The 12330-nt window shown below is 37.9% G+C and overlaps 1 protein-coding gene across 2 annotated transcripts; it reads left to right on the plus strand.

Annotated features, from left to right (window-relative positions):
* Positions 1-10064: 10064 nt before the first annotated feature.
* Positions 10065-11983, plus strand: LOC128742500 (RNA polymerase II-associated factor 1 homolog). 2 transcript variants are annotated; one of them, XM_053838879.1, is made up of 2 exons: positions 10065-10231; positions 10307-11983. In XM_053838879.1, exons 1-2 carry the CDS (start codon positions 10161-10163, stop codon positions 11862-11864), a joined length of 1629 nt encoding a protein of 542 aa, XP_053694854.1. In that variant the 5' UTR covers positions 10065-10160; the 3' UTR covers positions 11865-11983. The 2 variants fall into 2 exon arrangements, with proteins under 2 accessions (XP_053694854.1, XP_053694855.1); XM_053838880.1 differs by having other exon boundaries at positions 10310-11983.
* The last annotated feature ends 347 nt before the right edge of the window (positions 11984-12330 follow it).

Below are 12330 nucleotides of genomic sequence, written 5' to 3' on the forward strand. Positions count from 1 at the left end.
AACTACGTGAAATTCACGTAGATAGTACGGGAAAAGTTGGATGGAAAATATTCACATAACTTTTCCCGTAATTTCAACGTGAAATTTATTTTGAGTGTATGCTAAGTTGCTAGTAGTACACTCTTAAATGATTGTACCTGTAAATAGGTCGGATTTAGTTAAAGCTAGGTTGAAACTACTCAAAATGCCCTTAAAGTGTACAAACTCAATCTTTGGGTAAAAATTTCAACCAATTTTGGCTACTTGCTACCGATAATTGAATTATTCTCTATGACAAATAACGCAATTTTAAGTTCCTTCTACCAATTTTTTGGTTGAAAAACTACTCAAAATCTGAGTTTGTACACTTTAAGGGCATTTTGAGTAGTTTCAACCTAACTTTAACTAAATCCGACCAATTTACAGGTAGAATCATTTAAGCGTGTAGGTAATAATCTGTTATGAACAATTATGAAACATAAAATCGCTTATCTATTTTTGCAGTTGAACTATAGATCCGACAGTAATCCGACAGTATCACATAAAATGTTGTTTGCGGTGAATTTTATTATCAGAGAATTTTATAAGTATATTTTCGACACTTTACGACCGTTAATTTAATAGTGAAAATTATTGGCCAATTGCACGCTCAACGTAAATATGGCATCACTCCCGTTTCCTTGGTAACGTATCAACAACGACGGTCGCGGATTCGGAATTGCAATCGAAACGAAGTAAAGTTTTTCATATCAATTCAAGTAAACAGTTTGGGCAAAATCATTATAATATCTTACCAGATAACTGTTCGGGTGGTAAATTAAAGTTTTCTGTGTTTCAAGTTAAGTTTCGCGAGTAATGTGATGAATGGAACGACCGAAAAAAATTAAAGACAAATCAACGGCGAAAAAGTGAAAATATAGTGATGAATTTTAATTGGGCAGAAATCTCAGTATTTAGTGAAAGTTATGCTCCAAAAAGTAATAGAACCTATAGAATGCAATGTTTAGTGCTTCGAGTTACAAGATCTGATTACGGCTAGCAGGTTATACCCAAGTAACAATTTCAGGCTGATCAAATGCTTTTATAGCTGATTTTATTCAACCTGTGACTGATGTATGGTTTGGGTTTAGAAATGAAAACCTTTTTTCAGCTCTTAAACAACTAAATCTGGTGATTTTATCAAGCTTCAGGCTAATTAATAGCTGCTTTCGAAGCTGCAATGAAGCTTAATAGAAACTTTTTTGCACTTTTAAATAGCCAATTTGCGCAATGCTGTCAATTCTATTTTTAGAACGAGAAATAGTTTTGCAATCTGCTTTTCCAGTCGCTTAACCAACGCTTCATCAACCTTTATGCAGCCAAAAAAAAATCTATTTTTAAATTTAAAAAAAATGGAACGCGTCATTTTTATTTTGCCGTGAACGCGCTTATTTTTAGTTTCGAATAACTTTAATTCGTACAAGTAAACTAGCTAATTAAAAATGCATGTCTTTTTTCTGGGAATTGAACCCGTCATCTTTTGATCCATAAGCACTCACCGTATGATCCGCCCCATTTGCATCTGCAGAACAGACAGTGTGTATATCTTTACACCTGAAGCCTAGCCCGTCTAGCGGGAAGCAGTCGATAATGTCGATAACTGTCAAACTTTTGCTGTCAGCCGAATTGCGAAATTCTATGATCTGACAGAGCCTGTGAGCCGAAAGAAAACTTGGTAGAAGTTTGTAAGGCCACTTTAACACCCTTAAGCAGACTTAAAGTAGTTTGAAAGCTGTGAGCCTAATGAAAGCTTCCACTCTACATTTTAACACTTTTAAGCAGCCGTAAAACGGTTTGATGTTTATGGCTGTTTAGAAGCAGATTGTTTAGCAGAAAAATCCGTTATTAAGCTTTTTTATTTCAGCTTTTGGGATAGAACTGGTTTGAAAAACTTAAAGTAGCCTAAACATCGCTTATTTAAACACCATTTGAGTGCTTACTTTATGCAGCTTTGGACGCCTTAAACCAACCCGTAAACAGCCATTGCTCTTGAAATTCAGCTACCGTTGTTACTTGGGTTGTACCTTCTGTAGCGTAAACAGAGATGGAAGGGGGTTTTTTTTCTCCTGTATGGACTCATCACTGCGACCAGTAACGTTTGATCTATTGTGATATAGCCCGGGTGTTTGCTGTATAACCCTGCACTGCACTGCATTATTTTTTGCTATTGATTGAGCGATATGCTTATTGAATTTTTTTTATGCGTGCTTGTGTGTAATTGGGTACCCTTCTTTCAATGCTTTACTCTACTTTACCCACCTCGTTCCACATGACAGCGCGCAGTCCCCAATTATAGTCATCCCTGGCGTAGCAAACCAGTGCATTTTTACTATAAGGGTCTCATTTTTGCACTGTCAATAGGCCATATCGGGATAATATAGAACTCAGCATGAAGGAAGGGCGATGAGGGGCCTGAGAATAAACCCATGCTAAAGTCACTTTGACATCGAATGGCCTGATTCTACTAAGATTCGAACCCATGACCATTCGCTTGTCAAAGCAGACTCGGTAACCTTGCGGCTACAGAGCCCCCCTGGAAGGGGGTTAAATTAGTTGGTTTGTCGAATCTAAATCTTCATTCGTTTGGGCAGAAAATGATTTTTTAGTTCGACCGATATGGTCACCTACTACAAAAGTTCAATTCAATGGACAAAGTAGTCTAAGTCTTCCCTAACAAAAAATGGTCACCTCGCTTTATATTCATAAGTTCCATTTCTAGCATTTTTGTCTGTAAGTTTGCTGAGTGGTCAATTTCTGGCCGGCCCGACCGCTTTTCACTTGCAAAGCCGGTGACCGGTTAATCTGGCAAAAAGTCGGTATACCGACTTAAGAAAACGGATTTGTACTTTTTGTCCGATTTTTTAAATTTATTTTTTATTTCCATCATTCCACACTGATAAAAATAGACACGGCGTTATCAACAGATCTTACACATGAATTTCAACGTGCAAATATTGATAATCTTGTTTCATATGTCAATCATTCGGGTATCAAAAGCGTTTTGTTTCGATTTAACGTGAAATGAAATATTTCATATGGAAAACACGTTAAATAACCATGTTTTTCCAACAAACCTTCAATCAACACGGTAGGTAGTCACTTCTTTTGCATTGCAAATCCACGTGTTTTACCATTAGATAATATCCTGTTGCAATCCACATGAAATTAAGGTGTAAGTTTTTATAAATATTTCACTGGTTTTACACGTTTAATCAAAGGGTCACTCTTATGAAATGTCATTCTATTTGAAATTCACGTGGCTTTCACGATGAGTTGATGTGAATATCAGATCATCTCAAAGTGTTTTACTTATGGTTTTACCATTGAATATGATTCATGTGTTGGAACTGTGGTGATTAGCACCAGGAGAATATCTATGTGATCTGCACATTGATCGCACGTTTTTTCGGTGCACTAGATTTTCTAATAAATTTATTAGCAATCCTGAGCAATTCGTTGCAGCTTCCGGTCAAAAGAGTTTAAAACCGCAGGCCTGACTAGTCCGATATCTGCTATTATTTCGGTCCTAACGAGATATCGTATGAGTACGAAAGAGAATCAACAATTTAGCTAAATAATAAACAAAAGTATGGTTTTCGTTGTGGTTACGTGCGCCCTGTCAGTGTATCGATACCGATATCGATACCACTGGTATCGATACTTGCCGCCCGACGTTTCAGCCGAATCGATACTTTTAAAAAATTGTATCGATATTCGAATGTCGATACTTCTTGCAGTATCGCACAATGCTAAATCCAAGTGCCCAAGTTATTGTGCTTTGCTAGAAATCTTTTCATTCTCGGAAAATTCATAGCAAGCTGTCAAAATAATTCTGTATTGAGCGAAGCTGACGAATTTTCGTTAATTGAATATCGATATTTTTCACATATCGATACGTATACTCAGCTGAAAGCATAATCGGCAAAATTGCTCGCATCACGTGACGATCTGCATTTTACATTTATTTTATAACACTCCGTATAACGTGTTAACATTTACAGAGCTATTGTATTTATTTATATGCATGCCGAAATTAACTATTTCGAAAAAATCTCTATCGAGATTTCGTCCACGAATATCGATACCAGTTATATCGATACATTATCGCCCAATGCTGAGCTCGCCAAATATTGAAGGATGTGCTTTTGTCCAGAGCTGCCATACAAATAGATTAATTTCTATTGTTTAGATATTTGCATCACCATTCCATACTTTTTAAATTTTGTTGCTATTTACACCAATTTTTATACTTATGATATTCAATGAATGTATATAAAACAAATTTTTGAATATAAGAGGCTAAAAGAAGTTTTTTATGGTAGTTTTAGTTGCTAAAGCATCAGTAACAGTTGCACATATAAACCAAAAAATATTTGGCCACCTTTCCTTGTTCTCGTTGCGGTGATTGACGATGCGGACTACCGCCGCAACAGGATGAAAATTTATGTAAATAACCGCAATATTCGTTCGCGCGTTTTCACGCCTAGTGAGCTGATCACTTACGCACACAGTTACACCGAAATAGCTGAAGTTTCGACGCATTGCGAATGATTCAAAACACTGATATAAATAGTCAGTGCAATATAGAATAGTTTGATCTCTACACAAACATTAACAAAAAGTCATTTAATCCAAGTAGATTTAATTTGAATTCAATAGGCCAGACAGGGAAAATCATTCATTGTTGTTCATTAATTCGAATCGTCTACTCCTTTAAGCGGAACACGCTGCTAAAAAGAAAACAGCTCAAGAAAAAATCTTGCTATTTACCGAAGAAATTTTGACAACTCCAATGCAAGCAACCACCTGTCATTTTTTCTTGTGGTGATAATTGTGCCGGATATTATTCCGTTCGGAAAAGTGACGTTTTAATTCACTTGCGTGTAAAACTGCACCATCTGAACGAGAAATAATATTTCTTATGAGGTGCGTACTGCTTAAGAAATCGATTTCTTGTGCATTTCTTGCCCTATCTTTTTATCCATTACTTTTCAGCAGCGTACCCCGCTTTAAGAATGAATGCACGAGAATAGGTGAACAAAAGCTTCATTCGACAAGTAGTTGGCGCCGCGGTAAAAATGATGATATTTTTATTTCGAGCTGTCAAAACACATAGAAAACTAAAATCATAAGAAGCGAATTTGAATTTTTTTTAAAAATGCGCGCTTTGGAATCAATCAAATGTTATGGTTGGGTTAGAAAATAACACATATACTTACTATAATTTTTATTTGCCTGCATTTTATTTAAAACCATTTATAATTTTATTACATAATAAATACTAAACAATAAGGACATTGATTCAACATGCCTTGTATGAAATATTGTTATAATTTTGCTTAAAATCATTGAAATTACCTTAAACAATATATAGAACACTTTCATGAATATATCTGGATCTAAATTTTTCGGTCCGGAACCTATAAACATAACCACACACACCTAAACTAAATCCGGATCTCAATTTACTTGTCCTAAGGTCCTAAGTACACATTTCATTTGCAACCACCAGTGCGCTAGCTGGTAAATAAGATTTCTAACCCGCTGCAGAAAATTCAATGTTCGCAATATTCATTTTACTGAGATTTAAATGAAAAATGTTTTGATTTGTATATCCGTCCAGCGAAAATTTGTAACTGATCATCATTTTCCTAGTTCGGACAGCCAAATGTAGGAGTCGCATGGGCTTCATTAGTTTTGCGTTTATTCGCCTATGGAAAAACCAACCAACCAGGTATAATGTACACTCAAAAAAATCAGCACGTCAAGTTTACGTGAAAACATAGGTAATTCTCATCCATCGCACTTTTCATGTAACATTCACATGAATTGTTGGTAACTCGCACTCATACTAACCAGTTTACGTGCAATCCTGGTAAATTTTATCAATTTTTCCATTAACTAGTACATGAAGTTCACGTAAGTTGCTGTACAGAATTTTACATGATTGTTCACGTGGATGCGACGTGTCGAATTTTTTGAGTGTAGGGAACCAGGCAGTTAATAAATTTTCCACTTTTCTATCTCCTTTCATGTTTTACCTAGATCAAATGTAAGCGTTAAGAGCAAAAAGAGAAATCTCGAATTCTTATTGAAAAAATAAGTAAAACAGGAGTAAATGAATAGGAGAGTAGGATGACTTGAATTTCTATTGGAAAGTAGAAAGTATTGCAAAACAAAGTTATCTCTCTCGCACTAATTAGACATAAATATTTAGAATAATTTAATTTACCTATAACTGTATAAATAGGTTTGCTTGTTGAAAATGAAAATCAGTACTTGTTAGTATCGCAGACGAGCATTACGCGTTTTGTTAAGGTATTGCCCGTTTCTTTGGTAACAAAACACGCTGCTCACTTTTTTGATAGTTTGAAATCGTCGCAGGGAGAATCTGCTTGGCTGTATGTAAGTTATAAGTATATATTATATGCTTGTCTAGCACGTAAGCTATTGATTTACTTGACAAAGTAAACGATATTTGCCGCCGCGACGATTCTGGCGACGGTTTCGCCCGCGACGGTTATAATTCATCGCGTACGAAAGGGTGGGAAATTGATAATTACTCTCTTCACGAGATCTAAGTCATCCACTGATTATTGAGCATCCAAACGCTACTCCGTCGTTAAAATCACCCTTGTTAAGCATCCACGGAGCGACGCTGGATATTCTTTCCTGGGTTTAACATTTTAACGACGCTGGAAACCCTTTTAATCTCAGCAATCCAGCCACCCTTTTTTTAACTTGGTAGCTCTAGAGAGGAACCGACCTCTGAGCACGTGACCATCCCGTACATTTCGGTGGCATACCGTACAAGCGCTTAATAAACAATTGTACAGCAAAAATTGGGTTGGGATATTGCGGTTAAATGTTTCATCCTGTTTCAAACTCATGCACACATTTTGAACATTTGCTGGCATTTAAGCCAGCGGAAGATGAAATTTATTCGGTACCTTGGTGACAAAGGAATGCATCTCTTTTGTTTACTGTTGTTTGAATTTTTTTAAAAATACGCACTTTGGAATCAATCAAATCTTATGGTTGGGTTAGAAAATAACATATATACTTACTATAATTTTTATTTGCCTGCATTTTATTTAAAACTATTAAAATTTTATTACATAATAAATACTAAACAATAAGGACATTGATTCAGCATGCTTTGGATGAAATATTGTTATAATTTTGCTTAAAAACATTAAAATTACCTGAAATAATTAAGTTGAACACTTTCATGAATATATCTGGATCTAAATTTTTCGGTCCCGCACCTATAACCATAACCATACACACCTAAACTAAATCCGGATCTCAATTTACTTGTCCTAAGGTCCTAAGTACCGTGTACCCCCGTTGGTATGACCTTCTTTAATCTGAACATTTTTAATCTGTACCCCGGTAGCATGAATGCGTTCACATTAAAAACCGATCAAGCGTCACACACAATTGACGTTAAAGTGGACCGGTAAATTTAAAAAAAGCAAAAAATGTTAATGCGTTTCCTCTTGCTCATGAGCTTTGGCAATATAGCTCATATGCAACTTATCTCTCTCCAGCACTCAAAATAGACCATTTTAGTCGAAACTGCCGGGCCAATTTCGTATTATACAAACCGAACCTTTAGAATTCGCGCATGTTTGAGATGTTTTCAAAACGTTTGTTTTCGTCAAATCAAAACAACAACAACAAGGGTGCGCGTCTTGCGCGTGTGTGAAAATGAATAGAGTTACCAAATATTCAGATTAAAAATGAACTCGCCCAATCTGAACGAGCTGTTTTTCATATTAGCGGGGGTTGAGTGTACACATTTCATTTGCAACCACCAGTGAGCTAGCTAGTACATAAGATTTCTAACCCGCTGCAGAAAATTTCGAATATTAAGCAATATGCATTTTACTGAGATTTAAATAAAAAATATTTTGATTTGTATATCCGTCCAGCGAAAAATTGTAACTGATCATCATTTTCCTAGTTCGGACAGCCAAATGTAGGAGTCGCATGGGCTTCATTAGTTTTGCGTTTATTCGCCTATTAAAATCGGATTTGGGTAGGACTCGTAAAATTGCTGCAAGGTACAATACAGATTCCTATTAATATATTCGCGGTATTTATATTATAGACTTTGTGTTCATTTATGCAATCCTGCCTAAAATACGAACGGTTTTTTTGCACTGTAATTCCCGTACAAGGGATTATATTTTTCAACCTTCAAGCACTGCACAAATTCAAAACAAATTTAACATGTTACTTTGCTTAACTAAGTGTTACCTATGCGTAATTTTGGCATCACTGGTGCTTGTAACAGGAACAGAAATACCAGATGTGCAGATTTGATCTATTAAATTGCTCAAATTTCATACATTTAGAGTTTTATACAGGTCGTAATAAAAATGTAGATATTTGGCAGATTTTAAATTTTAAGATTTTCACGAATACACTGAAAATGTATGCCGATTATTGCAGATTAATTTTTACCCATCAGCAAAATCGATTAGCTGTACACCCAAAAAAAATCGGCACGTCAAGTTTACGTGAAAACCTACGGGGTGAAATGGCTGTCAAACTCATACATTTTCGATGTCCCACGCATAGGTACCAAACTGTTAATTTTGACAGAAACCAAAAACTTTCCTGTGAGTTCCCCTTTACCGATGATCATTTGGAAGTTGCTCTCTTCACTTTTACATGAGAAAGAGATAGCAACACACCATGCCCTTGGTGAAAACAGGTAATTCTCATCCTGTCACACTTTTCATTTAACATTCACGTGAATTATTGGTAACTCGCACTCATACTAACCAGTTTACGTAAAATCTCGGTAAATTTTATCAACTTTCCCATTACCTAGTACCACAGAGAACAGATTAACAGGCTCAAAGGAAGTAATCGATTTTTTTACGTGTAAAATCTGTCGGTAGCGCCCTCCAGAAATAGTATGCTAAACGCATCGAAAAATATACATGTACCTTTATCAATATTTAGCATAGCACCGATGGCAGCGACATCAAGATTTAGTTTGCCGCTTACTGCTCGAGGGGTGCTCTATTGAAGGATTACTCGTAGATTACATAAAAACCTTTTACAAACTTTTTGTCAATTACCTTGTAGTCTCTGTGCTAGTACATGAAGTTCATGTAAGTTGCTGTAGACAGAAGTTTACATAATTTTGCACGTGGATGCGTCTAGAAACACTCAGAGATGAGAGATACGCGGAAGCAGCCATCTTGGGAGCCAATCGAGCAGCGAGAGTTGTCAAAAGGGAGCCAATCGAACACGCACACTTTTTGCTTCAATGTTTGATTAACAAGTATTGAAATAGTTATGAAATCTACTTAAGCTATTCTCACGCACCTTGAATATTATACTCGGACACAGTGTGTATAAAGCTTTGCAATGCATTTTACACTGATTAAGTTGAAAGATATATCGCTCTATTGTGCAAAATTGATGTAAACAAAACAGAAGCGGATCATGTTGAAAACAATCAAGTCACACTGCTACAGCATTTTGCTCCGCAGCAAGCGCTGGCAGTTTTTGTACACTGATGCCAAATCGTTGGCTTTAGTTTCCGCGTATCTCTTACTGTGAGTATTTCTAGGATGCGACGTGACGATTTTTTAGAGTGTAGAATTCGAGCGGCTTTCGAGCAGTTGCTAACATTTTTGTTTGAACAACAATCTGGCATCTCTGATGGTGTGCAGCTGTCAGTGTCAGTGTGTTTCTTCTTTCTTGCAGGGATACCAGATTTGCAGATTTGTCTGCAAATTGCAGATTTTTGGAACGGTCTTGCAGATCATTATAAATTTGCAGATATTTGCAGTTTTTATGACTTTTATTGTTTTGTTGCAGATTTTTGTTCGAAGCTCTTTAAACTTTCACAGACTTCCTAAAAAAGTGTGCAGATTTTCGCAGATTATTTTCAAACCTGAAAATTCGAGTAGCCGAAAAACTGCTCGATTTTTCCGGTTTTCGAGCAGTTGCAGACATTTTTTTAGAAAATATGGCATCTCTGCTTTCTTGTTTCTTTTCTGTTCTGCTGAAAAAATAAACCAACGCGTTTATTATTTTGTGAAATTTGTTTTTTCAACCGTTTTTCAATGCGCAATCTTATCTTAATGTGATTAATCTATTGCAGAAAACGCAAAATGCCGCCTACAGTACAGAACGGCTCGAATGGAGCGGAAAAACGAGCTGTAGCTCGTCCGCAAGAAAAAAGGTACGTAAGACCTCTCAGTGAATTTAGGAAAAGGTTCATCACATCACATAATACTTTTCTTTTGCCTTTATCCAGCAGGTCGGAGCTGATCACCAGGGTTAAGTTCTGTAACACACTGCCGGACATTCCGTTTGACCTGAAATTTATCACCTATCCTTTCGAAAATGACCGATTTATACAATATAAGCCAACATCGTTGGAGCGTAACTATCGGTACGAAGTGCTTACCGAGCACGATCTGGGAGTGACAATCGATCTAATCAATCGAGACCTGTACCAGATCGATCATCTAGCCCAGCTGGATCCGGCCGATGAAAAACTGCTCGAGGAAGACATACACACGCCGCAGGACTCGATGCGCAGCAGTCGGCATGCTAAGTCGGTTTCCTGGTTGCGAAAGTCGGAATATATTTCAACTGAGCAAACCCGTTTCCAACCGCAAACTATGGAGAAAGTTGAAGCGAAGGTTGGTTTCAATGTTAAGCAAAGTTTACGTGAAGAGACCCTGTACATGGATCGGGAAGCGCAAATTAAGGCCATCGAAAAGACATTTGACGATAATAAGAATGAAATTACTATGCACTATAGTAAGCCGGGTGTAACGGCGGTAGAGGTCCTGCCGGTGTTTCCTGATTTTGCCAACTGGAAATATCCTTGCGCTCAGGTTATTTTCGATTTCGATCCTGCTCCTGCCGGTAAGAATGTTCCAGCTCAAATGGAAGAAATGTCTCAGGCTATGATTCGAGGTGTGATGGACGAAAGCGGTGAGCAGTTTGTAGCTTACTTCCTACCAACGGAAGAAACATTGGAAAAAAGACGTCGAGATCTGGTTAATGAGACGCTGTATGAAGATGAGGAAGAGTATGAGTATAAGATGGCTCGCGAGTACAACTGGAACGTTAAGAGTAAAGCATCCAAAGGGTACGAAGAAAACTATTTCCTGGTGCTTCGTCAGGATGGAGTTTACTACAATGAACTGGAGACACGCGTACGTTTGAGCAAACGTCGTCAGAAGGCCGGTCAGCAGCCTAACAACACCAAACTGGTAGTTAAACATCGTCCTTTGAACGCTCCGGAACATCGTATGCAGCGGTATCGCGAACGGCAGCTCGAACCACCGGGTGAAGATGACGAAGAGGATGTTGAGGAGGAAGAAGAAGAGGACGAGGAAATGGAGGAAGAACTGCAAGAGACCCAGGAAGAAGAGGACAAGCAATTGGAACAGGAGGAAGAAGGCAGACGAAGCCGGTCCGGAAGTCGATCTCGGTCGCGTTCGCGATCACACAGTGGTTCCGAACGTTCGGGATCCGGTTCTCGGTCACGTTCCGGATCAAGGTCCCGTTCCGGTTCAAGATCACGTTCCGGTAGCCGTCAGAGCCGAAGCCGCTCGAAGAGCGGCAGCCGCAGTCGCAGTGCTTCTCGCTCGAGATCTCGTTCCGGTTCAAGATCACACTCTGGATCACGGTCCCGTTCGGGCTCACGCAGTCGTTCGGGTTCTCGTTCGAGGTCTGGTTCCCGATCACGTTCCGGATCCAGAAGCCGTTCCGGTACTCCGGCTTCCGGTGGAGGTTCCCGCAGTCGTTCGGGAAGTCGCTCCGGAAGCGATCGTAAATCGGGTAGTGAATCGGAGTAGAAGTGTGGTCACACCTGGGATCGACTTTTATTATAATACATGTCTTCACTATTTCAGCTGTTTGAGAATATTTGTACCCATCTAGGTTGGAAATAAATACTTTTTACTTGCAATTCGAATATTTTTCGTTCTCAAAAATAAAACTAATCTAACTAATTACCCTAACAACGATAGTTTGCCGTAAAACTTTCTTGAACACCCGAAACAACTCTCGGGTGAATAATGGAGTCAGACATTTGAATATTTTTTATAACAGACTGTGCTTCACAGGATCATTTCTGTAGACTAGTTGCCACTAATCCTTCCAATAGACGAAAATAATGGTAAAGGAAGTAATGAAGTTAAAGGTACTGATAGTATCTTAATAGCATAAGAACGGAAAATTAAGTGATAGCGCCTTTTGGATTAAAACAGGCTGACACCACAACGGTTCACCGATATGGCGTAACCGTCATAGTGGTCCTAG

This window comes from Sabethes cyaneus, chromosome 3, assembly GCF_943734655.1.
Source record: "Sabethes cyaneus chromosome 3, idSabCyanKW18_F2, whole genome shotgun sequence".
Classification (NCBI taxonomy): Eukaryota; Metazoa; Arthropoda; class Insecta; order Diptera; family Culicidae; genus Sabethes; species Sabethes cyaneus.